This window comes from Ascaphus truei, chromosome 15, assembly GCF_040206685.1.
Source record: "Ascaphus truei isolate aAscTru1 chromosome 15, aAscTru1.hap1, whole genome shotgun sequence".
NCBI lineage: Eukaryota > Metazoa > Chordata > Amphibia > Anura > Ascaphidae > Ascaphus > Ascaphus truei.
In genome coordinates this window covers 17,032,646-17,057,671 of record NC_134497.1, presented here as the reverse complement: position 1 = coordinate 17,057,671, position 25,026 = coordinate 17,032,646, and the positions used below count along the sequence as shown (strand labels likewise).

Below are 25,026 nucleotides of genomic sequence, written 5' to 3'. Positions count from 1 at the left end.
TATTCCGGGGGTGCCTGTATATTCCTGGGGGTTACTGTATATTCCTGGGAGTGACTGGATATTCCTGGGGTGACTGTATAATCCTGGGGATGACTGTATATTCCTGGGAGTGACTGTATATTCCTGGGGGTGACTGTATATTCCTGGGGTCACTGTATATTCCTGGGGGTGACTGTATATTCCTGGGAGTGACTGGATATTCCTGGGAGTGACTGTATAATCCTGGGGGTGACTGTATATTCCTGGGGTGACTGTATAATCCTGGGAGTGACTGTATAATCCTGGGAGTGACTGTATATTCCTGGGAGTGACTGTATATTCCTGGGTGTGACTGTATATTCCTGGGGGTGACTGTATATTCCTGGGGGTGACTGTATAATCCTGGGGGTGACTGTATAATCCTGGGGGTGACTGTATATTCCGGGGGGTGACTGTATATTTCTGGGGGTGACTGTATAATCCTGGGGGTGACTGAATATTCCTGGGAGTGACTGTATATTCCTGGGGGTGACTGTATATTCCTGGGAGTGACTGTATAATCCTGGGAGTGACTGTATATTCCTGTTGGTGACTGTATATTGCTGGGGGTGACAGTAAAATCCTGGGGGTGATTGTATATTCTTGGGGGTGACTGTATATTCCTGGGGGTGACTGTATATTCCTGGGAGTGACTGGATATTCCTAGTAGTGACTGTATATTCCTGGGAGTGACTGTATATTCCTAGGAGTGACTGGATATTCCTGGGAGTGACTGGATATTCCTGGGAGTGACTGGATATTCCTGGGGGTGACTGTTAAATCCTGGGGGTGACTGTATATTCCTGGGGGTGACTGTATATTCCTGGGGGTGACTGTATAATCCTGGGGGTGACTGTATAATCCTGGGGGTGACGATATATTCCTGGGGGTGACAGTACTGTATATTCCTGGGAGTGACTGTATATTCCTGGGGATGACAGTATAATCCTGGGAGTGACTGTATAATCCTGGGAGTGACTGTATAATCCTGGGAGTGACTGTATATTCCTGGGGGTGACTGTATATTGCTGGGGGTGACAGTAAAATCCTGGGGGTGATTGTATATTCCTGGGGGTGACTGTATATTCCTGGGGGTGACTGTATATTCCTGGGAGTGACTGGATATTCCTAGGAGTGACTGTATATTCCTGGGAGTGACTGTATATTCCTGGGAGTGACTGGATATTCCTGGGGGTGACTGTTTAATCCTGTGGGTGACTGTATATTCCTGGGGGTGACTGTATATTCCTGGGGGTGACTGTATAATCCTGGGGGTGACTGTATAATCCTGGGGGTGACGATATATTCCTGGGGGTGACAGTACTGTATATTCCTGGGAGTGACTGTATATTCCTGGGGGTGACTGTATAATCCTGGGGGTGACTGTATATTCCTGGGGGTGACTGTATATTCCTGAGGGTGACTGTATAATCCTGGGGGTGACTGTATAATCCTCGGGGTGACTGTATATTCCTGGGAGTGACTGTATATTCCTGGGGTGACTGTATATTCCTGGGGGTGACTGTATATTCCTGGGAGTGACTGGACATTCCTGGGAGTGACTGTATAATCCTGGGGGTGACTATTCCTGGGGTGACTGTATAATCCTGGGGGTGACTGTATATTCCTGGGAGTAACTGTATATTCCTGGGAGTGACTGTATATTCCTGGGGGTGACTGAATATTCCTGGGGTCACTGTATATTCCTGGGGGTGACTGTATATTCCTGGGAGTGACTGGATATTCCTGGAAGTGACTGTATAATCCTGGGGGTGACTGTATATTCCGGGGGTGACTGTATATTCCTGGGAGTGACTGTATATTCCTGGGAGTGACTGTATATTCCTGGGAGTGACTGTATATTCCTGGGGGTGACTGTATATTCCTGGGGGTGACTGTATATTCCTGGGGGTGACTGTATAATCCTGGAGGTGACTGTATATTCCTGGGGGTGACTGTATATTCCTGGGGGTGACTGTATAATCCTGGGGGTGACTGTATATTCCTAGGGGTGACTGTATATTCCTGGGAGTGACTGTATATTCCTGGGAGTGACTGTATATTCCTGGGAGTGACTGTATATTCCCGGGAGAGACTGTATAATCCTGCGGGAGACTGTATATTCCTGGGGTGACTGTATATTCCTGGGAGTGACTGTATATTCCTGGGGGTGACTGTATATTGCTGGGGGTGACAGTATAATCCTGGGGGTGATTGTATATTCCTGGGGGTGACTGTATATTCCTGGGGGTGACTGTATATTCCTGGGGGTGACTGTATATTCCTGGGGGTGACTGTATATTCCTGGGAGTGACTGGATATTCCTGGGAATGACTGGATATTCCTGGGAATGACTGGATATTCCTGGGGGTGACTGTATAATCCTGGGGGTGACTGTATATTCCTGGGAGTGACTGTATATTCCTGGGAGTGACTGTATATTCCTGGGAGTGACTGTATATTCCTTTGGGTGACTGTATAATCCTGAGGGTGACTGTATATTCCTGGGAGTGACTGTATATTCTCAGGAGTGACTGTATTTTCCCGGGAGTGACTGGATATTCCTGAGGGTGACTGTATATTACTGGGGGTGACTGTATAATCCTGGGGGTGACTGTATATTCCTGGGGGTGACTGTATATTCTCAGGAGTGACTGTATATTCTCAGGAGTGACTGTATATTCCCGTGAGTGGCTGGATATTCCTGGGGGTGACTGTATATTCCTGGGAGTGACTGTATATTCCTGGGAGTGACTGTATATTCCTGGGGGTGACTGTATATTCCTGGGGTCACTGTATATTCCTGGGGGTGACTGTATATTCCTGGGAGTGACTGGATATTCCTGGGAGTGACTGTATAATCCTGGGGGTGACTGTATATTCCTGGGGGTGACTGTATATTCCTGGGGTGACTGTATAATCCTGGGGGTGACTGAATATTCCTGGGAGTGACTGTATATTCCTGGGAGTGACTGTATATTCCTGGGTGTGACTGTATATTCCTGGGGGTGACTGTATATTCCTGGAGGTGACTGTATAATCCTGGGGGTGACTGTATATTCCTGGGGGTGACTTATATTCCTGGGGGTGACTGTATAATCCTGGGGGTGACTGAATATTCCTGGGAGTGACTGTATATTCCTGGGAGTGACTGTATATTCCTGGGGGTGACTGTATAATCCTGGGGGTGACTGTATATTCCTGAGGGTGACTGCATAATCCTGGGGGTGACGGTATATTCCTGTGGTGACGGTATATTTCTGGGGGTGACTGTATAATCCTGGGGGTGACTGTATATTCCTGGGGGTGGCTGTATATTCCTGGGAGTGACTGTATATTCCTGGGGGTGACTGTATATTGCTGGGGGTGACAGTAAAATCCTGGGGGTGATTGTATATTCCTGGGGGTGACTGTATATTCCTGGGGGTGACTGTATATTCCTGGGAGTGACTGGATATTCCTGGGGGTGACTGGATATTCCTGGGGGTGACTGTATAATCCTGGGGGTGACTGTATATTCCTGGGAGTGACTGTATATTCCTGGGAGTGACTGGATATTCCTGGGAGTGACTGGATATTCCTGGGGGTGACTGTATATTCCTGGGGGTGACTGTATAATCCTGGGGGTGACTGTATATTCCTAGGGGTGACTGTATATTCCTGGGAGTGACTGTATATTCCTGGGAGTGACTGTATATTCCTGGGGGTGACTGTATATTCCAGGGAGTGACTGGATATTCCTAGGAGTGACTGGATATTCCTGGGGGTAACTGTATAATCCTGGGGGTGACTGTATATTCCTGGGAGTGACTGTATATTCCTGGGAGTGACTGGATATTCCTGGGAGTGACTGGATAATCCTGGGGGTGACTGTTTAATCCTGGGGGTGACTGTATATTCCTGGGAGTGACTGTATATTCCTGGGGGTGACTGTATATTCCTGGGAGTGACTGTATATTCCCGGGAGTGACTGTATAATCCTGGGAGTGACTGTATATTCCTGGGGCTGACTGTATATTCCTGGGGCTGACTGTATATTCCTGAGGGTGACTGCATAATCCTGGGGGTGACAGTAAAATCCTGGGGGTGATTGTATATTACTGGGAGTGACTGTATAATCATCCTGGGGGTGACTGTATATTCCTGGGGGTGACTGTATATTCCTGGGGGTGACTGTATATTCCTGGGAGTGACTGTATATTCCTGGGAGTAACTGTATAATCCTGGGTGTGACTGTATATTCCTCGGGGTGACTGTATATTCCCGGGGGTGACTGTATATTCCTGGGAGTGACTGTATATTCCTGGGGGTGACTGTATAATCCTGGGGGTGACTGTATATTCCTGGGGGTTACTGTATATTCCTGAGGGCGACTGTATATTCCTGGGGGTGACTGTATAATCCTGGGGGTGACTGTATATTCCTGGGGGTTACTGTATATTCCTGAGGGTGACTGCATAATCCTGGGGTGACGGTATATTCCTGTGGTGACGGTATATTTCTGGGGGTGACTGTATAATCCTGGGGGTTACTGTATATTCCTGGGGGTGGCTGTATATTCCTGGGAGTGACTGTATATTCCTGGGGGTGACTGTATATTGCTGGGGGTGACAGTAAAATCCTGGGGGTGATTGTATATTCCTGGGGGTGACTGTATATTCCTGGGGGTGACTGTATATTCCTGGGAGTGACTGGATATTCCTGGGAGTGACTGGATATTCCTGGGAGTGACTGGATATTCCTGGGAGTGACTGGATATTCCTGGGGGTGACTGTTTAATCCTGGGGGTGACTGTTTAATCCTGTGGGTGACTGTATATTCCTGGGGGTGACTGTATATTCCTGGGGGTGACTGTATAATCCTGGGGGTGACTGTATAATCCTGGGGGTGACGATATATTCCTGGGTGTGACAGTACTGTATATTCCTGGGAGTGACTGTATATTCCTGGGGATGACAGTATAATCCTGGCAGTGACTGTATATTCCTGGGAGTGACTGTATAATCCTGGGAGTGACTGTATATTCCTGGGGGTGACTGTATATTGCTGGGGGTGACAGTAAAATCCTGGGGGTGATTGTATATTCCTGGGGGTGACTGTATATTCCTGTGGGTGACTGTATATTCCTGGGAGTGACTGGATATTCCTAGGAGTGACTGTATATTCCTGGGAGTGACTGTATATTCCTGGGAGTGACTAGATATTCCTGGGGGTGACTGTATATTCCTGGGGGTGGCTGTATATTCCTGGGAGTGACTGTATATTCCTGGGGGTGACTGTATATTGCTGGGGGTGACAGTAAAATCCTGGGGGTGATTGTATATTCCTGGGGGTGACTGTATATTCCTGGGGGTGACTGTATATTCCTGGGAGTGACTGGATATTCCTAGGAGTGACTGTATATTCCTGGGAGTGACTGTATATTCCTGGGAGTGACTGGATATTCCCGGGAGAGACTGTATAATCCTGCGGGAGACTGTTTATTCCTGGGGTGACTGTATATTCCTGGGAGTGACTGTATATTCCTGGGGGTGACTGTATATTGCTGGGGGTGACTGTATAATCCTGGGGGTGATTGTATATTCCTGGGGGTGACTGTATATTCCTGGGGGTGACTGTATATTCCTGGGAGTGACTGGATATTCCTGGGAGTGACTGGATATTCCTGGGAATGACTGGATATTCCTGGGGGTGACTGTATAATCCTGGGGGTGACTGTATATTCCTGGGAGTGACTGTATATTCCTGGGAGTGACTGTATATTCCTGGGAGTGACTGTATATTCCTGGGAGTGACTGTATATTCCTTTGGGTGACTGTATAATCCTGAGGGTGACTGTATATTCCTGGGAGTGACTGTATATTCTCAGGAGTGACTGTATTTTCCCGGGAGTGACTGGATATTCCTGAGGGTGACTGTATATTACTGGGGGTGACTGTATAATCCTGGGGGTGACTGTATATTCCTGGGGGTGACTGTATATTCTCAGGAGTGACTGTATATTCTCAGGAGTGACTGTATATTCCCGTGAGTGGCTGGATATTCCTGGGGGTGACTGTATATTCCTGGGGGTGACTGTATATTCCCGGGGGTGACTGTATATTCCCGGGGGTGACTGTATATTCGTGGGAGTGACTGTATATTCCTGGGGGTGACTGTATAATCCTGGGGGTGACTGTATATTCCTGGGGGTGACTGTATATTCCCGGGGGTGACTGTATATTCCCGGGGGTGACTGTATATTCGTGGGAGTGACTGTATATTCCTGGGGGTGACTGTATAATCCTGGGGGTGACTGTATAATCCTGGGGGTGACTGTATATTCCTGAGGGTGACTGGATATTCCTGGGGGTGACTGTATATTCCTGGGAGTGACTGTATATTCCGGGGGTGCCTGTATATTCCTGGGGGTGACTGTATATTCCTGGGAGTGACTGGATATTCCTGGGGTGACTGTATAATCCTGGGGATGACTGTATATTCCTGGGAGTGACTGTATATTCCTGGGGGTGACTGTATATTCCTGGGGTCACTGTATATTCCTGGGGGTGACTGTATATTCCTGGGAGTGACTGGATATTCCTGGGAGTGACTGTATAATCCTGGGGGTGACTGTATATTCCTGGGGGTGACTGTATATTCCTGGGGTGACTGTATAATCCTGGGAGTGACTGTATATTCCTGGGAGTGACTGTATATTCCTGGGTGTGACTGTATATTCCTGGGGGTGACTGTATATTCCTGGGGGTGACTGTATAATCCTGGGGGTGACTGTATAATCCTGGGGGTGACTGTATATTCCGGGGGGTGACTGTATATTTCTGGGGGTGACTGTATAATCCTGGGGGTGACTGAATATTCCTGGGAGTGACTGTATATTCCTGGGGGTGACTGTATATTCCTGGGAGTGACTGTATAATCCTGGGAGTGACTGTATATTCCTGTTGGTGACTGTATATTGCTGGGGGTGACAGTAAAATCCTGGGGGTGATTGTATATTCTTGGGGGTGACTGTATATTCCTGGGGGTGACTGTATATTCCTGGGAGTGACTGGATATTCCTAGGAGTGACTGTATATTCCTGGGAGTGACTGTATATTCCTAGGAGTGACTGGATATTCCTGGGAGTGACTGGATATTCCTGGGAGTGACTGGATATTCCTGGGGGTAACTGTTAAATCCTGGGGGTGACTGTTTAATCCTGTGGGTGACTGTATATTCCTGGGGGTGACTGTATATTCCTGGGGGTGACTGTATAATCCTGGGGGTGACTGTATAATCCTGGGGGTGACGATATATTCCTGGGGGTGACAGTACTGTATATTCCTGGGAGTGACTGTATATTCCTGGGGATGACAGTATAATCCTGGGAGTGACTGTATAATCCTGGGAGTGACTGTATAATCCTGGGAGTGACTGTATATTCCTGGGGGTGACTGTATATTGCTGGGGGTGACAGTAAAATCCTGGGGGTGATTGTATATTCCTGGGGGTGACTGTATATTCCTGGGGGTGACTGTATATTCCTGGGAGTGACTGGATATTCCTAGGAGTGACTGTATATTCCTGGGAGTGACTGTATATTCCTGGGAGTGACTGGATATTCCTGGGGGTGACTGTATATTCCTGGGGGTGACTGTATATTCCTGGGGGTGACTGTATAATCCTGGGGGTGACTGTATAATCCTGGGGGTGACGATATATTCCTGGGGTGACAGTACTGTATATTCCTGGGAGTGACTGTATATTCCTGGGGGTGACTGTATAATCCTGGGGGTGACTGTATATTCCTGGGGGTGACTGTATATTCCTGAGGGTGACTGTATAATCCTGGGGGTGACTGTATAATCCTCGGGGTGACTGTATATTCCTGGGAGTGACTGTATATTCCTGGGGTGACTGTATATTCCTGGGGGTGACTGTATATTCCTGGGAGTGACTGGACATTCCTGGGAGTGACTGTATAATCCTGGGGGTGACTATTCCTGGGGTGACTGTATAATCCTGGGGGTGACTGTATATTCCTGGGAGTAACTGTATATTCCTGGGAGTGACTGTATATTCCTGGGGGTGACTGAATATTCCTGGGGTCACTGTATATTCCTGGGGGTGACTGTATATTCCTGGGAGTGACTGGATATTCCTGGAAGTGACTGTATAATCCTGGGGGTGACTGTATATTCCGGGGGTGACTGTATATTCCTGGGAGTGACTGTATATTCCTGGGAGTGACTGTATATTCCTGGGAGTGACTGTATATTCCTGGGGGTGACTGTATATTCCTGGGGGTGACTGTATATTCCTGGGGGTGACTGTATAATCCTGGAGGTGACTGTATATTCCTGGGGGTGACTGTATATTCCTGGGGGTGACTGTATAATCCTGGGGGTGACTGTATATTCCTAGGGGTGACTGTATATTCCTGGGAGTGACTGTATATTCCTGGGAGTGACTGTATATTCCTGGGAGTGACTGTATATTCCCGGGAGAGACTGTATAATCCTGCGGGAGACTGTATATTCCTGGGGTGACTGTATATTCCTGGGAGTGACTGTATATTCCTGGGGGTGACTGTATATTGCTGGGGGTGACAGTATAATCCTGGGGGTGATTGTATATTCCTGGGGGTGACTGTATATTCCTGGGGGTGACTGTATATTCCTGGGGGTGACTGTATATTCCTGGGGGTGACTGTATATTCCTGGGAGTGACTGGATATTCCTGGGAATGACTGGATATTCCTGGGAATGACTGGATATTCCTGGGGGTGACTGTATAATCCTGGGGGTGACTGTATATTCCTGGGAGTGACTGTATATTCCTGGGAGTGACTGTATATTCCTGGGAGTGACTGTATATTCTCAGGAGTGACTGTATTTTCCCGGGAGTGACTGGATATTCCTGAGGGTGACTGTATATTACTGGGGGTGACTGTATAATCCTGGGGGTGACTGTATATTCCTGGGGGTGACTGTATATTCTCAGGAGTGACTGTATATTCCCGTGAGTGGCTGGATATTCCTGGGGGTGACTGTATATTCCTGGGAGTGACTGTATATTCCTGGGAGTGACTGTATATTCCTGGGGGTGACTGTATATTCCTGGGGTCACTGTATATTCCTGGGGGTGACTGTATATTCCTGGGAGTGACTGGATATTCCTGGGAGTGACTGTATAATCCTGGGGGTGACTGTATATTCCTGGGGGTGACTGTATATTCCTGGGGTGACTGTATAATCCTGGGGGTGACTGAATATTCCTGGGAGTGACTGTATATTCCTGGGAGTGACTGTATATTCCTGGGTGTGACTGTATATTCCTGGGGGTGACTGTATATTCCTGGAGGTGACTGTATAATCCTGGGGGTGACTGTATATTCCTGGGGGTGACTTATATTCCTGGGGGTGACTGTATAATCCTGGGGGTGACTGAATATTCCTGGGAGTGACTGTATATTCCTGGGAGTGACTGTATATTCCTGGGGGTGACTGTATAATCCTGGGGGTGACTGTATATTCCTGAGGGTGACTGCATAATCCTGGGGGTGACGGTATATTCCTGTGGTGACGGTATATTTCTGGGGGTGACTGTATAATCCTGGGGGTGACTGTATATTCCTGGGGGTGGCTGTATATTCCTGGGAGTGACTGTATATTCCTGGGGGTGACTGTATATTGCTGGGGGTGACAGTAAAATCCTGGGGGTGATTGTATATTCCTGGGGGTGACTGTATATTCCTGGGGGTGACTGTATATTCCTGGGAGTGACTGGATATTCCTGGGGGTGACTGGATATTCCTGGGGGTGACTGTATAATCCTGGGGGTGACTGTATATTCCTGGGAGTGACTGTATATTCCTGGGAGTGACTGGATATTCCTGGGAGTGACTGGATATTCCTGGGGGTGACTGGATATTCCTGGGGGTGACTGTATAATCCTGGGGGTGACTGTATATTCCTAGGGGTGACTGTATATTCCTGGGAGTGACTGTATATTCCTGGGAGTGACTGTATATTCCTGGGGGTGACTGTATATTCCTGGGAGTGACTGGATATTCCTAGGAGTGACTGGATATTCCTGGGGGTAACTGTATAATCCTGGGGGTGACTGTATATTCCTGGGAGTGACTGTATATTCCTGGGAGTGACTGGATATTCCTGGGAGTGACTGGATATTCCTGGGGGTGACTGTTTAATCCTGGGGGTGACTGTATAATCCTGTGGGTGACTGTATATTCCTGGGGGTGACTGTATATTCCTGGGGGTGACTGTATATTCCCTGGGGTGACTGTATATTCCTGGGAGTGACTGTATATTCCTGGGAGTGACTGTATATTCCTGGGAGTGACTGTATATTCCTGGGGGTGACTGTATAATCCTGGGGGTGACTGTATATTCCTGGGGGTGACTGTATATTCTCAGGAGTGACTGTATATTCCCGGGAGTGGCTGGATATTCCTGGGGGTGACTGTATATTCCTGGGGCTGACTGTATATTCCCGGGGGTGACTGTATATTCCTGGGAGTGACTGTATATTCCTGGGGGTGACTGTATAATCCTGGGGGTGACTGTATATTCCTGGGGGTGACTGTATATTCCTGAGGGTGACTGTATAATCCTGGGGGTGACTGTATATTCCTGGGAGTGACTGTATATTCTCAGGAGTGACTGTATTTTCCCGGGAGTGACTGGATATTCCTGAGGGTGACTGTATATTACTGGGGGTGACTGTATAATCCTGGGGGTGACTGTATATTCCTGGGGGTGACTGTATATTCTCAGGAGTGACTGTATATTCTCAGGAGTGACTGTATATTCCCGTGAGTGGCTGGATATTCCTGGGGGTGACTGTATATTCCTGGGAGTGACTGTATATTCCTGGGAGTGACTGTATATTCCTGGGGGTGACTGTATATTCCTGGGGTCACTGTATATTCCTGGGGGTGACTGTATATTCCTGGGAGTGACTGGATATTCCTGGGAGTGACTGTATAATCCTGGGGGTGACTGTATATTCCTGGGGGTGACTGTATATTCCTGGGGTGACTGTATAATCCTGGGGGTGACTGAATATTCCTGGGAGTGACTGTATATTCCTGGGAGTGACTGTATATTCCTGGGTGTGACTGTATATTCCTGGGGGTGACTGTATATTCCTGGAGGTGACTGTATAATCCTGGGGGTGACTGTATATTCCTGGGGGTGACTTATATTCCTGGGGGTGACTGTATAATCCTGGGGGTGACTGAATATTCCTGGGAGTGACTGTATATTCCTGGGAGTGACTGTATATTCCTGGGGGTGACTGTATAATCCTGGGGGTGACTGTATATTCCTGAGGGTGACTGCATAATCCTGGGGGTGACGGTATATTCCTGTGGTGACGGTATATTTCTGGGGGTGACTGTATAATCCTGGGGGTGACTGTATATTCCTGGGGGTGGCTGTATATTCCTGGGAGTGACTGTATATTCCTGGGGGTGACTGTATATTGCTGGGGGTGACAGTAAAATCCTGGGGGTGATTGTATATTCCTGGGGGTGACTGTATATTCCTGGGGGTGACTGTATATTCCTGGGAGTGACTGGATATTCCTGGGGGTGACTGGATATTCCTGGGGGTGACTGTATAATCCTGGGGGTGACTGTATATTCCTGGGAGTGACTGTATATTCCTGGGAGTGACTGGATATTCCTGGGAGTGACTGGATATTCCTGGGGGTGACTGGATATTCCTGGGGGTGACTGTATAATCCTGGGGGTGACTGTATATTCCTAGGGGTGACTGTATATTCCTGGGAGTGACTGTATATTCCTGGGAGTGACTGTATATTCCTGGGGGTGACTGTATATTCCTGGGAGTGACTGGATATTCCTAGGAGTGACTGGATATTCCTGGGGGTAACTGTATAATCCTGGGGGTGACTGTATATTCCTGGGAGTGACTGTATATTCCTGGGAGTGACTGGATATTCCTGGGAGTGACTGGATATTCCTGGGGGTGACTGTTTAATCCTGGGGGTGACTGTATAATCCTGTGGGTGACTGTATATTCCTGGGGGTGACTGTATATTCCTGGGGGTGACTGTATATTCCCTGGGGTGACTGTATATTCCTGGGAGTGACTGTATATTCCTGGGAGTGACTGTATATTCCTGGGAGTGACTGTATATTCCTGGGGGTGACTGTATAATCCTGGGGGTGACTGTATATTCCTGGGGGTGACTGTATATTCTCAGGAGTGACTGTATATTCCCGGGAGTGGCTGGATATTCCTGGGGGTGACTGTATATTCCTGGGGCTGACTGTATATTCCCGGGGGTGACTGTATATTCCTGGGAGTGACTGTATATTCCTGGGGGTGACTGTATAATCCTGGGGGTGACTGTATATTCCTGGGGGTGACTGTATATTCCTGAGGGTGACTGTATAATCCTGGGGGTGACTGTATAATCCTGGGGGTGACTGTATATTCCTGGGAGTGACTGTATATTCCTGGGGTGACTGTATATTCCTGGGGGTGACTGGATATTCCTGGGAGTTACTGGATATTCCTGGGAGTGACTGTATAATCCTGGGGGTGACTATTCCTGGGGTGACTGTATAATCCTGGGGGTGACTGTATATTCCTGGGAGTGACTGTATATTCCTGGGAGTGACTGTATATTCCTGGGAGTGACTGTATATTCCTGGGGTCACTGTATATTCCTTGGGGTGACTGTATATTCCTGGGAGTGACTGGATATTCCTGGGAGTGACTGTATAATCCTGGGGGTGACTGTATATTCCGGGGGTGACTGTATAATCCTGGGAGTGACTGTATATTCCTGGGAGTGACTGTATATTCCTGGGAGTGACTGTATATTCCTGGGGGTTACTGTATATTCCTGTGGGTGACTGTATATTCCTGGGGGTGATTGTATAATCCTGGAGGTGACTGTATATTCCTGGGGGTGACTGTATATTCCTGGGGGTGACTGTATAATCCTGGGGGTGACTGTATATTCCTAGGGGTGACTGTATATTCCTGGGAGTGACTGTATATTCCTGGGAGTGACTGTATATTCCCGGGAGTGACTGTATATTCCCGGGAGTGACTGTATAATCCTGCGGGAGACTGTATATTCCTGGGGGTGACTTTATATTCCTGGGAGTGACTGTATATTCCTGGGGGTGGCTGTATAATCCTGGGGGTGATTGTATATTCCTGGGGGTGACTGTATATTCCTGGGAGTGACTGGATATTCCTGGGAGTGACTGGATATTCCTGGGAATGACTGGATATTCCTGGGAATGACTGGATATTCCTGGGGATGACTGTATAATCCTGTGGGTGACTGTATATTCCTGGGGGTGACTGTATATTCCTGGGAGTGACTGTATATTCCTGGGAGTGACTGTATATTAATGGGAGTGACTGTATATTCCTTTGGGTGACTGTATTTTCCGGGAGTGACTGGATATTCCTGAGGGTGACTGTATATTACTGGGGGTGACTGTATAATCCTGGGGGTGACTGTATATTCCTGGGGGTGACTGTATATTCTCAGGAGTGACTGTATATTCTCAGGAGTGACTGTATATTCTCAGGAGTGACTGTATATTCCCGGGAGTGGCTGGATATTCCTGGGGGTGACTGTATATTCCTGGGGGTGACTGTATATTCCCGGGGGTGACTGTATATTCCTGGGAGTGACTGTATATTCCTGGGGGTGACTGTATAATCCTGGGGGTGACTGTATATTCCTGAGGGTGACTGGATATTCCTGGGGGTGATTGTATATTCCTGGGAGTGACTGTATATTCCGGGGGTGACTGTATATTCCTGGGGGTGACTGTATATTCCTGGGAGTGACTGGATATTCCTGGGGTGACTGTATAATCCTGGGGGTGACTGTATATTCCTTGGAGTGACTGTATATTCCTGGGGGTGACTGTATATTCCTGGGGTCACTGTATATTCCTGGGGGTGACTGTATATTCCTGGGGGTGACTGGATATTCCTGGGAGTGACTGTATAATCCTGGGGGTGACTGTATATTCCTGGGGTGACTGTATAATCCTGGGGGTGACTGAATATTCCTGGGAGTGACTGTATATTCAAGGGAGTGACTGTATATTCCTGGGGGTGACTGTATATTCCTGGGGGTGACTGTATATTCCTGGGGGTGACTGTATAATCCTGGGGGTGACTGTATATTCCTGGGGGTGACTGTATATTCCTGGGGGTGACTGTATAATCCTGGGGGTGACTGTATATTCCTAGGGGTGACTGTATATTCCTGGGAGTGACTGTATATTCCTGGGAGTGACTGTATATTCCTGGGAGTGACTGTATATTCCCGGGAGTGACTGTGTAATCCTGCGGGAGACTGTATATTCCTGGGGGTGACTGTATATTCCTGGGAGTGACTGTATATTCCTGGGGGTGAGTGTATATTGCTGGGGGTGACAGTATATGCCTGGGGGTGATTGTATATTCCTGGGGGTGACTGTATATTCCTGGGAGTAACTGTATATTCCTGTGGTGACTTTATATTCCTGGGGGTGACTGTATATTCCTGGGGGTGACTGTATATTCCTGGGAGTGACTGGATATTCCTGGGAGTGACTGTATAATCCTGGGGGTGACTATTCCTGGGGTGACTGTATATTCCTGGGAGTGACTGTATATTCCTGGGGGTGACTGTATATTCCTGGGGTCACTGTATATTCCTGGGGGTGACTGTATATTCCTAGGAGTGACTGGATATTCCTGGGAGTGACTGTATAATCCTGGGGGTGACTGTATAATCCTGGGGGTGACTGTACTGTATATTCCTGGGAGTTACTGTATATTCCTGGGGGTGACTGTATATTCCTGGGGGTGACTGTATATTCCTGGGGGTGACTGTATATTCCTGGGAGTGACTGTATATTCCTGGGAGTGACTGGATATTCCTGGGAGTGACTGGATATTCTTGGGAGTGACTGGATATTCCTGGGGGTGACAGTATAATCCTGGGGGTGACAGTATATTCCTGGGAGTGACTGGATATTCCTGGGAGTGACTGGATATTCCTGGGGGTGACTATATAATCCTGGGGGTGACAGTATATTCCTGGGGGTGACTGTATATTCCTGGGGGTGACTGTTTAATCCTGGGGGTGACTGTATAATCCTTTGGGTGACGGTATATTCCTGGGGGTGACTGTACTGTATATTCCTGGGAGTGACTGTATATTCCTGGGGCTGACAGTATAATCCTGGGGGTGACTGTATATTCCTGGGAGTGACTGTATATTCCTGGGAGTGACTGTATAATTCTGGGAGTGACTGTATAATTCTGGGAGTGACTGTATATTCCTGGGAGTGACTGTATATTCCTGGGGGTGACGGTATATTCTCAGGAGTGACTGTATTTTCCCGGGAGTGACTGGATATTCCTGAGGGTGACTGTATATTACTGGGGGTGACTGTATAATCCTGGGGGTGACTGTATATTCCTGGGGGTGACTGTATATTCTCAGGAGTGACTGTATATTCTCAGGAGTGACTGTATATTCCCGTGAGTGGCTGGATATTCCTGGGGGTGACTGTATATTCCTGGGAGTGACTGTATATTCCTGGGAGTGACTGTATATTCCTGGGGTCACTGTATATTCCTGGGGGTGACTGTATATTCCTGGGGGTGACTGTATATTCCTGGGAGTGACTGGATATTCCTGGGAGTGACTGTATATTCCTGGGGGTGACTGTATATTCCTGGGGTGACTGTATAATCCTGGGGGTGACTGAATATTCCTGGGAGTGACTGTATATTCCTGGGAGTGACTGTATATTCCTGGGTGTGACTGTATATTCCTGGGGGTGACTGTATATTCCTGGAGGTGACTGTATAATCCTGGGGGTGACTGTATATTCCTGGGGGTGACTTATATTCCTGGGGGTGACTGTATAATCCTGGGGGTGACTGAATATTCCTGGGAGTGACTGTATATTCCTGGGAGTGACTGTATATTCCTGGGGGTGACTGTATAATCCTGGGGGTGACTGTATATTCCTGAGGGTGACTGCATAATCCTGGGGGTGACGGTATATTCCTGTGGTGACGGTATATTTCTGGGGGTGACTGTATAATCCTGGGGGTGACTGTATATTCCTGGGGGTGGCTGTATATTCCTGGGAGTGACTGTATATTCCTGGGGGTGACTGTATATTGCTGGGGGTGACAGTAAAATCCTGGGGGTGATTGTATATTCCTGGGGGTGACTGTATATTCCTGGGGGTGACTGTATATTCCTGGGAGTGACTGGATATTCCTGGGGGTGACTGGATATTCCTGGGGGTGACTGTATAATCCTGGGGGTGACTGTATATTCCTGGGAGTGACTGTATATTCCTGGGAGTGACTGGATATTCCTGGGAGTGACTGGATATTCCTGGGGGTGACTGGATATTCCTGGGGGTGACTGTATAATCCTGGGGGTGACTGTATATTCCTAGGGGTGACTGTATATTCCTGGGAGTGACTGTATATTCCTGGGAGTGACTGTATATTCCTGGGGGTGACTGTATATTCCTGGGAGTGACTGGATATTCCTAGGAGTGACTGGATATTCCTGGGGGTAACTGTATAATCCTGGGGGTGACTGTATATTCCTGGGAGTGACTGTATATTCCTGGGAGTGACTGGATATTCCTGGGAGTGACTGGATATTCCTGGGGGTGACTGTTTAATCCTGGGGGTGACTGTATAATCCTGTGGGTGACTGTATATTCCTGGGGGTGACTGTATATTCCTGGGGGTGACTGTATATTCCCTGGGGTGACTGTATATTCCTGGGAGTGACTGTATATTCCTGGGAGTGACTGTATATTCCTGGGAGTGACTGTATATTCCTGGGGGTGACTGTATAATCCTGGGGGTGACTGTATATTCCTGGGGGTGACTGTATATTCTCAGGAGTGACTGTATATTCCCGGGAGTGGCTGGATATTCCTGGGGGTGACTGTATATTCCTGGGGCTGACTGTATATTCCCGGGGGTGACTGTATATTCCTGGGAGTGACTGTATATTCCTGGGGGTGACTGTATAATCCTGGGGGTGACTGTATATTCCTGGGGGTGACTGTATATTCCTGAGGGTGACTGTATAATCCTGGGGGTGACTGTATAATCCTGGGGGTGACTGTATATTCCTGGGAGTGACTGTATATTCCTGGGGTGACTGTATATTCCTGGGGGTGACTGGATATTCCTGGGAGTTACTGGATATTCCTGGGAGTGACTGTATAATCCTGGGGGTGACTATTCCTGGGGTGACTGTATAATCCTGGGGGTGACTGTATATTCCTGGGAGTGACTGTATATTCCTGGGAGTGACTGTATATTCCTGGGAGTGACTGTATATTCCTGGGGTCACTGTATATTCCTTGGGGTGACTGTATATTCCTGGGAGTGACTGGATATTCCTGGGAGTGACTGTATAATCCTGGGGGTGACTGTATATTCCGGGGGTGACTGTATAATCCTGGGAGTGACTGTATATTCCTGGGAGTGACTGTATATTCCTGGGAGTGACTGTATATTCCTGGGGGTTACTGTATATTCCTGTGGGTGACTGTATATTCCTGGGGGTGATTGTATAATCCTGGAGGTGACTGTATATTCCTGGGGGTGACTGTATATTCCTGGGGGTGACTGTATAATCCTGGGGGTGACTGTATATTCCTAGGGGTGACTGTATATTCCTGGGAGTGACTGTATATTCCTGGGAGTGACTGTATATTCCCGGGAGTGACTGTATATTCCCGGGAGTGACTGTATAATCCTGCGGGAGACTGTATATTCCTGGGGGTGACTTTATATTCCTGGGAGTGACTGTATATTCCTGGGGGTGGCTGTATAATCCTGGGGGTGATTGTATATTCCTGGGGGTGACTGTATATTCCTGGGAGTGACTGGATATTCCTGGGAGTGACTGGATATTCCTGGGAATGACTGGATATTCCTGGGAATGACTGGATATTCCTGGGGATGACTGTATAATCCTGTGGGTGACTGTATATTCCTGGGGGTGACTGTATATTCCTGGGAGTGACTGTATATTCCTGGGAGTGACTGTATATTAATGGGAGTGACTGTATATTCCTTTGGGTGACTGTATTTTCCGGGAGTGACTGGATATTCCTGAGGGTGACTGTATATTACTGGGGGTGACTGTATAATCCTGGGGGTGACTGTATATTCCTGGGGGTGACTGTATATTCTCAGGAGTGACTGTATATTCTCAGGAGTGACTGTATATTCTCAGGAGTGACTGTATATTCCCGGGAGTGGCTGGATATTCCTGGGGGTGACTGTATATTCCTGGGGGTGACTGTATATTCCCGGGGGTGACTGTATATTCCTGGGAGTGACTGTATATTCCTGGGGGTGACTGTATAATCCTGGGGGTGACTGTATATTCCTGAGGGTGACTGGATATTCCTGGGGGTGATTGTATATTCCTGGGAGTGACTGTATATTCCGGGGGTGACTGTATATTCCTGGGGGTGACTGTATATTCCTGGGAGTGACTGGATATTCCTGGGGTGACTGTATAATCCTGGGGGTGACTGTATATTCCTTGGAGTGACTGTATATTCCTGGGGGTGACTGTATATTCCTGGGGTCACTGTATATTCCTGGGGGTGACTGTATATTCCTGGGGGTGACTGGATATTCCTGGGAGTGACTGTATAATCCTGGGGGTGACTGTATATTCCTGGGGTGACTGTATAATCCTGGGGGTGACTGAATATTCCTGGGAGTGACTGTATATTCAAGGGAGTGACTGTATATTCCTGGGGGTGACTGTATATTCCTGGGGGTGACTGTATATTCCTGGGGGTGACTGTATAATCCTGGGGGTGACTGTATATTCCTGGGGGTGACTGTATATTCCTGGGGGTGACTGTATAATCCTGGGGGTGACTGTATATTCCTAGGGGTGACTGTATATTCCTGGGAGTGACTGTATATTCCTGGGAGTGACTGTATATTCCTGGGAGTGACTGTATATTCCCGGGAGTGACTGTGTAATCCTGCGGGAGACTGTATATTCCTGGGGGTGACTGTATATTCCTGGGAGTGACTGTATATTCCTGGGGGTGAGTGTATATTGCTGGGGGTGACAGTATATGCCTGGGGGTGATTGTATATTCCTGGGGGTGACTGTATATTCCTGGGAGTAACTGTATATTCCTGTGGTGACTTTATATTCCTGGGGGTGACTGTATATTCCTGGGGGTGACTGTATATTCCTGGGAGTGACTGGATATTCCTGGGAGTGACTGTATAATCCTGGGGGTGACTATTCCTGGGGTGACTGTATATTCCTGGGAGTGACTGTATATTCCTGGGGGTGACTGTATATTCCTGGGGTCACTGTATATTCCTGGGGGTGACTGTATATTCCTAGGAGTGACTGGATATTCCTGGGAGTGACTGTATAATCCTGGGGGTGACTGTATAATCCTGGGGGTGACTGTACTGTATATTCCTGGGAGTTACTGTATATTCCTGGGGGTGACTGTATATTCCTGGGGGTGACTGTATATTCCTGGGGGTGACTGTATATTCCTGGGAGTGACTGTATATTCCTGGGAGTGACTGGATATTCCTGGGAGTGACTGGATATTCTTGGGAGTGACTGGATATTCCTGGGGGTGACAGTATAATCCTGGGGGTGACAGTATATTCCTGGGAGTGACTGGATATTCCTGGGAGTGACTGGATATTCCTGGGGGTGACTATATAATCCTGGGGGTGACAGTATATTCCTGGGGGTGACTGTATATTCCTGGGGGTGACTGTTTAATCCTGGGGGTGACTGTATAATCCTTTGGGTGACGGTATATTCCTGGGGGTGACTGTACTGTATATTCCTGGGAGTGACTGTATATTCCTGGGGCTGACAGTATAATCCTGGGGGTGACTGTATATTCCTGGGAGTGACTGTATATTCCTGGGAGTGACTGTATAATTCTGGGAGTGACTGTATAATTCTGGGAGTGACTGTATATTCCTGGGAGTGACTGTATATTCCTGGGGGTGACGGTATATTCCTGTTGGTGACTGTATAATCCTGGGGGTGACTGTATATTCCTGCTAGTGACTGTATAATCCTGGGAGTGACTGTATAATCCTGGGGGTGACTGTATATTCCTGGGAGTGACTTTATATTCCTGGGGGTGAGTGTATATTCCTGGGAGTGACTGTATAATCCTTTGGGTGACTGTATAATCCTGGGGGTGGCTGTATAATCCTGGGGGTGACTGTATATTCCTGGGGGTGACTGGATATTCCTGGGAGTGACTGTATATTCCCGGGAGTGACTGTATATTCCCGGGAGTGACTGTATAATCCCTGGGGTGACTGTATATTCCTGGGGGTGACTGTATAATCCTGGGGGTGACTGTATATTCCTGGGAGTGACTGTATAATACTGGGGGTGACTGTATATTCCTGGGGGTGACTGTGTATTCCTGGGGGTGACTGTATATTCCTGGGGGTGACTGCATATTCCTGGGAGTGACTGGATATTCCTGGGAGTGACTGGATATTCCTGGGGGTGACTGTATAATCCTGGGGGTGACTGTATATTCCTGGGGGTGACTGTGTATTCCTGGGGGTGACTGTGTATTCCTGGGGGTGACTGTATATTCCTGGGGGTGACTGTATATTCCTGGGAGTGACTGGATATTACTGGGAGTGACTGGATATTCCTAGGGGTGACTGTATAATCCTGGGGGTGACTGTATAATCCTGGGGGTGACTGTATAATCCTGAGGGTGACTGTATAATCCTGGGGGTGACTGTATATTCCTGGGGGTGACTGTATAATCCTGGTGTTGACTGTGTATTCCTGGGGGTGACTGTATAATCCTGGGGGTGACTGTATAATCCTGGGGGTGACTGTATAATCCTGGGGGTGACTGTATATTCCTGGGGGTGACTGTATATTCCTGGGAGTGACTGTATATTCCTGGGAGTGACTGGATATTCCTGAGAGTGACTGTATATTCCTGGGGGTGACTGTATATTCCTGGGGGTGACTGTATATAACTGGGGTGACTGTATATTCCTGGGGGTGACTGTATATTCCTGTTGGTGACTGTATAATCCTGGGGGTGACTGTATATTCCTGGGAGTGACTGTATATTACTGGGAGTGACTGTATAATCCTGGGGGTGACTGTATATTGCTGGGAGTCACTTTATATTCCTGGGGGTGAGTGTATATTCCTGGGAGTGACTGTATAATCCTTTGGGTGACTGTATAATCCTGGGGGTGGCTGTATAATCCTGGGGGTGACTGTATATTCCTGGGGGTGACTGGATATTACTGGGAGTGACTGGATATTCCTGGGAGTGACTGTATATTCCCGGGATTGACTGTATTATCCCGGGGGTGACTGTATATTCCTGGGGGTTACTGTGTATTCATGGGGGTGACTGTATATTCCTGGGGGTGACTGTATATTCCTGGGAGTGACTGTATAATCCTGGGGGTGACTGTATATTCCTGGGGGTGACTGTGTATTCCTGGGGGTGACTGTATATTCCTGGGGGTGACTGTATATTCCTGGGAGTGACTGGATATTCCTGGGAGTGACTGGATATTCCTGGGGGTGACTGTATAATGCTGGGGGTGACTGTATAATCCTGGGGGTGACTGTATATTCCTGGGGGTGACTGTGTATTCCTGTGGGTGACTGTATATTCCTGGGGGTGACTGTATATTCCTGGGAGTGACTGGATTTTACTGGGAGTGACTGGATATTCCTAGGGGTGACTGTATAATCCTGGGGGTGACTGTATATTCCTGGGGTGACGGTATAATCCTGGGGGTTACTGTATAATCCTGGGGGTGACTGTATATTCCTGGGGGTGACTGTATAATCCTGGTGTTGACTGTGTATTCCTGGGGGTGACTGTATAATCCTGGGGGTGACTGTATAATCCTGGGGGTGACTGTATATTCCTGGGGGTGACTGTATATTCCTGGGAGTGACTGTATATTCCTGGGAGTGACTGGATATTCCTGAGAGTGACTGTATATTCCTGGGGGTGACAGTATATTCCTGGGAGTGACTGTATAATTCTGGGGGTGACTGTATATTCCTGGGGGTGACTTTATATTCCTGGGGGTGACTGTATATTCCTGGGAGTGACTGTATATTCCTGGGGGTGACTGGATTTTCCTGGGGGTGACTGTATAATCCTGGGGGTGACTGTATAATCCTGGGGGTGACTGTATATTCCTGGGGGTGACTGTGTATTCCTGGGGGTGACTGTATAATCCTGGTGTTGACTGTGTATTCCTGGGGGTTACTGTATATTCCTGGGGGTGACTGTATAATCCTGGTGTTGACTGCGTATTCCTGGGGTGACTGTATAATCCTGGGGGTGACTGTATATTCTTGGGAGTGACTGTATAATCCTGGGGGTGACTGTATAATCCTGGGAGTGACTGTATAATCCTGGGGGTTTCTGTATAATCCTGGGATTGACTGTATATTCCTGGGAGTGACTGTATATTCCTGGGGGTGACTGTATATTCCTGGGAGTGACTGTATATTTCCGGGAGTGACTGTATAATCCTGGGGGTGACTGTATATTCCTGGGGGTGACTGTATATTCCTGGGAGTGACTGTATAATTCTGGGGGTGACTGTATATTCCTGGGGGTGACTTTATATTCCTGGGGGTGACTGTATATTCCTGGGAGTGACTGTATATTCCTGGGGGTGACTGTATAATCCTGGGGGTGACTGTATTATCCTGGGGATGACTGTATAATCCTGGGGGTGACTGTATATTCCTGGGTGTGACTGTATAATCCTGGGGGTGACTGTATAATCCTGGGGGTGACTGTATAATCCTGGGGGTGACTGTATAATCCTGGGGGTGACTGTATAATCCTGGGGGTGTGTATAATCCTGGGGGTGTGTATAATCCTGGGGGTGACTGTATATTCTTGGGGTGACTGTATATTCCTGGGTGAGACTGTATATTCTTGGGAGTGACTGGATATTCCTGGGGGTGACTGAATATTCCTGGGGGTGACTGTATAATCCTGGGTGTGACTGTATAATCCTGGGGGTGACGGTATATTCCTGGGGGTGACGGTACTGTATATTCCTGGGAGTGACTGTATATTCCTGGGGCTGACAGTATAATCCTGGGGGTGACTGTATATTCCTGGGAGTGACTGTATATTACTGGGAGTGACTGTATAATTCTGGGAGTGACTGTATATTCCTGGGAGTGACTGTATATTCCTGGGGGTGACGGTATATTCCTGTTGGTGACTGTATAATCCTGGGGGTGACTGTATATTCCTGGGAGTGACTGTATAATCCTGGGAGTGACTGTATAATCCTGGGGGTGACTGTATATTCCTGGGAGTGACTTTATATTCCTGGGGGTGAGTGTATATTCCTGGGAGTGACTGTATAATCCTTTGGGTGACTGTATAATCCTGGGGGTGGCTGTATAATCCTGGGGGTGGCTGTATAATCCTGGGGGTGGCTGTATAATCCTGGGGGTGGCTGTATAATCCTGGGGGTGACTGGATATTCCTGGGAGTGACTGTATATTCCCGGGAGTGACTGTATATTCCCGGGAGTGACTGTATAATCCCTGGGGTGACTGTATATTCCTGGGGGTGACGGTATATTCCTGGGGGTGACTGTATATTCCTGTGTGTGTATAAACCGGCCCCGTGTGTGTATAGACCAGCCCCCTGTTTGTATAGGCTGGCCCCCTGTTTGTGTATAGGCTGCATGTATAGGCTCTGTGTATAGACTTCCCTGTGTGTATAGACTTCCCTGTGTGTATAGACTTCCCTGTGTGTATAGGCCGGTCCCGAGTGTGTATTTGCTAGTCCCGTGTGTGTATAGGCCGGCCCAGCGTGTGTATAGGCTGACCCTGTATGTGTATAGGCGCCCAGCGTGTGTATAGGCCGGCACTGTGTGTGTGGCACTGTGTATATATACTCTGCCCCGTGTGTGTATAGACCGGCCTCCTGTGTGTATAGGCTTTGCGTATAGGCTGTGTGTATAGGCTGGCCCCCTGTGTGTATAGGCTGTGTGTATAGGCTGTGTGTACAGGCTGGCCCCCTGTGTTTATAGGCTGTGAGTATAGACTGCCCTGTGTATAGACTGCCCTGTGTGCATAGGCCAACCCCGCTTGTGTTCAGGCTGGTCCTGCGTGTGTTGAGGCCGGCCCAGTGTGTGTAGGCTGGCACTGTGTATGTACTGTATACTGGCTTTGTCTGTACCAGTTCATGTTGTATTCTGTACAGATTGGATTGGTAATGTAACTTACCTGGTTAATGTGAATAGAGGGATTTTTCACGAAGATAGATGTGATGCATATTCCGTCTTTCAGTCTCTCTGCCGGGCAGACAGAAATATGTGTTAGTTGGGCCAAACCACATTCATCCCGAGAAACCCAGCTGCAGATAACAACCCGGAGTTCACCCAACATACTCTCCTTACCATTTACTAACGGTATCAGCGTCATCTGGCTAATCTGCTGGATTTCTTTCTCTCTACTTATGTCCTGGAAGAGAATTGAGAGTAAGTGATCTTCACTGTGCCCTGCAGTGACTGAGTTAAGCGTTTACGGCTGAACTTTTCTGTCCAACCTACCTCAGGGGTCCTGGCGGCCGACGGACTATTCTCCAGTTGGAGCTGAATTCTGGAAGGAGAGAAAAGCCTGGGAGTGAGAACCTGCTCTGTGTGCTCAGCCTGACCAGGTATATTATCCAGCCACACACATTGAGGAGAAAGGTATCACCTGTTCAGAGCGATGGAACCAGTGAGATTCAAACCATACACACAACTGCTATCTGATATGAACAGGTTGGTGCTGATGCTGGCTAACTGCATAGAAAGAGAGAAAGAGATAGAGAGAATTGATATCAATCGGAGAATATGAGTCCTGGACAAGTCTGCTCAGGTTACGTTGACCAAACTC

General features: G+C 48.1%; 1 protein-coding gene across 2 annotated transcripts in view; it reads right to left on the bottom strand.

Moving 5' to 3' along the window:
* LOC142466616 (BPI fold-containing family C protein-like) overlaps positions 1–25,026 on the bottom strand; it is a 97,984-nt gene that overhangs the window by 50,330 nt on the left and 22,628 nt on the right. For both annotated transcript variants that reach the window (XM_075571835.1, XM_075571836.1), the window contains 4 exons: positions 24,847–24,932; positions 24,699–24,747; positions 24,546–24,609; positions 24,373–24,440 (listed from right to left, as the gene is read on the bottom strand). In XM_075571835.1, coding sequence (XP_075427950.1) covers positions 24,373–24,440; positions 24,546–24,609; positions 24,699–24,747; positions 24,847–24,932 — 267 coding nt within the window. The remainder of the gene's footprint in view (positions 1–24,372; positions 24,441–24,545; positions 24,610–24,698; positions 24,748–24,846; positions 24,933–25,026) is intronic.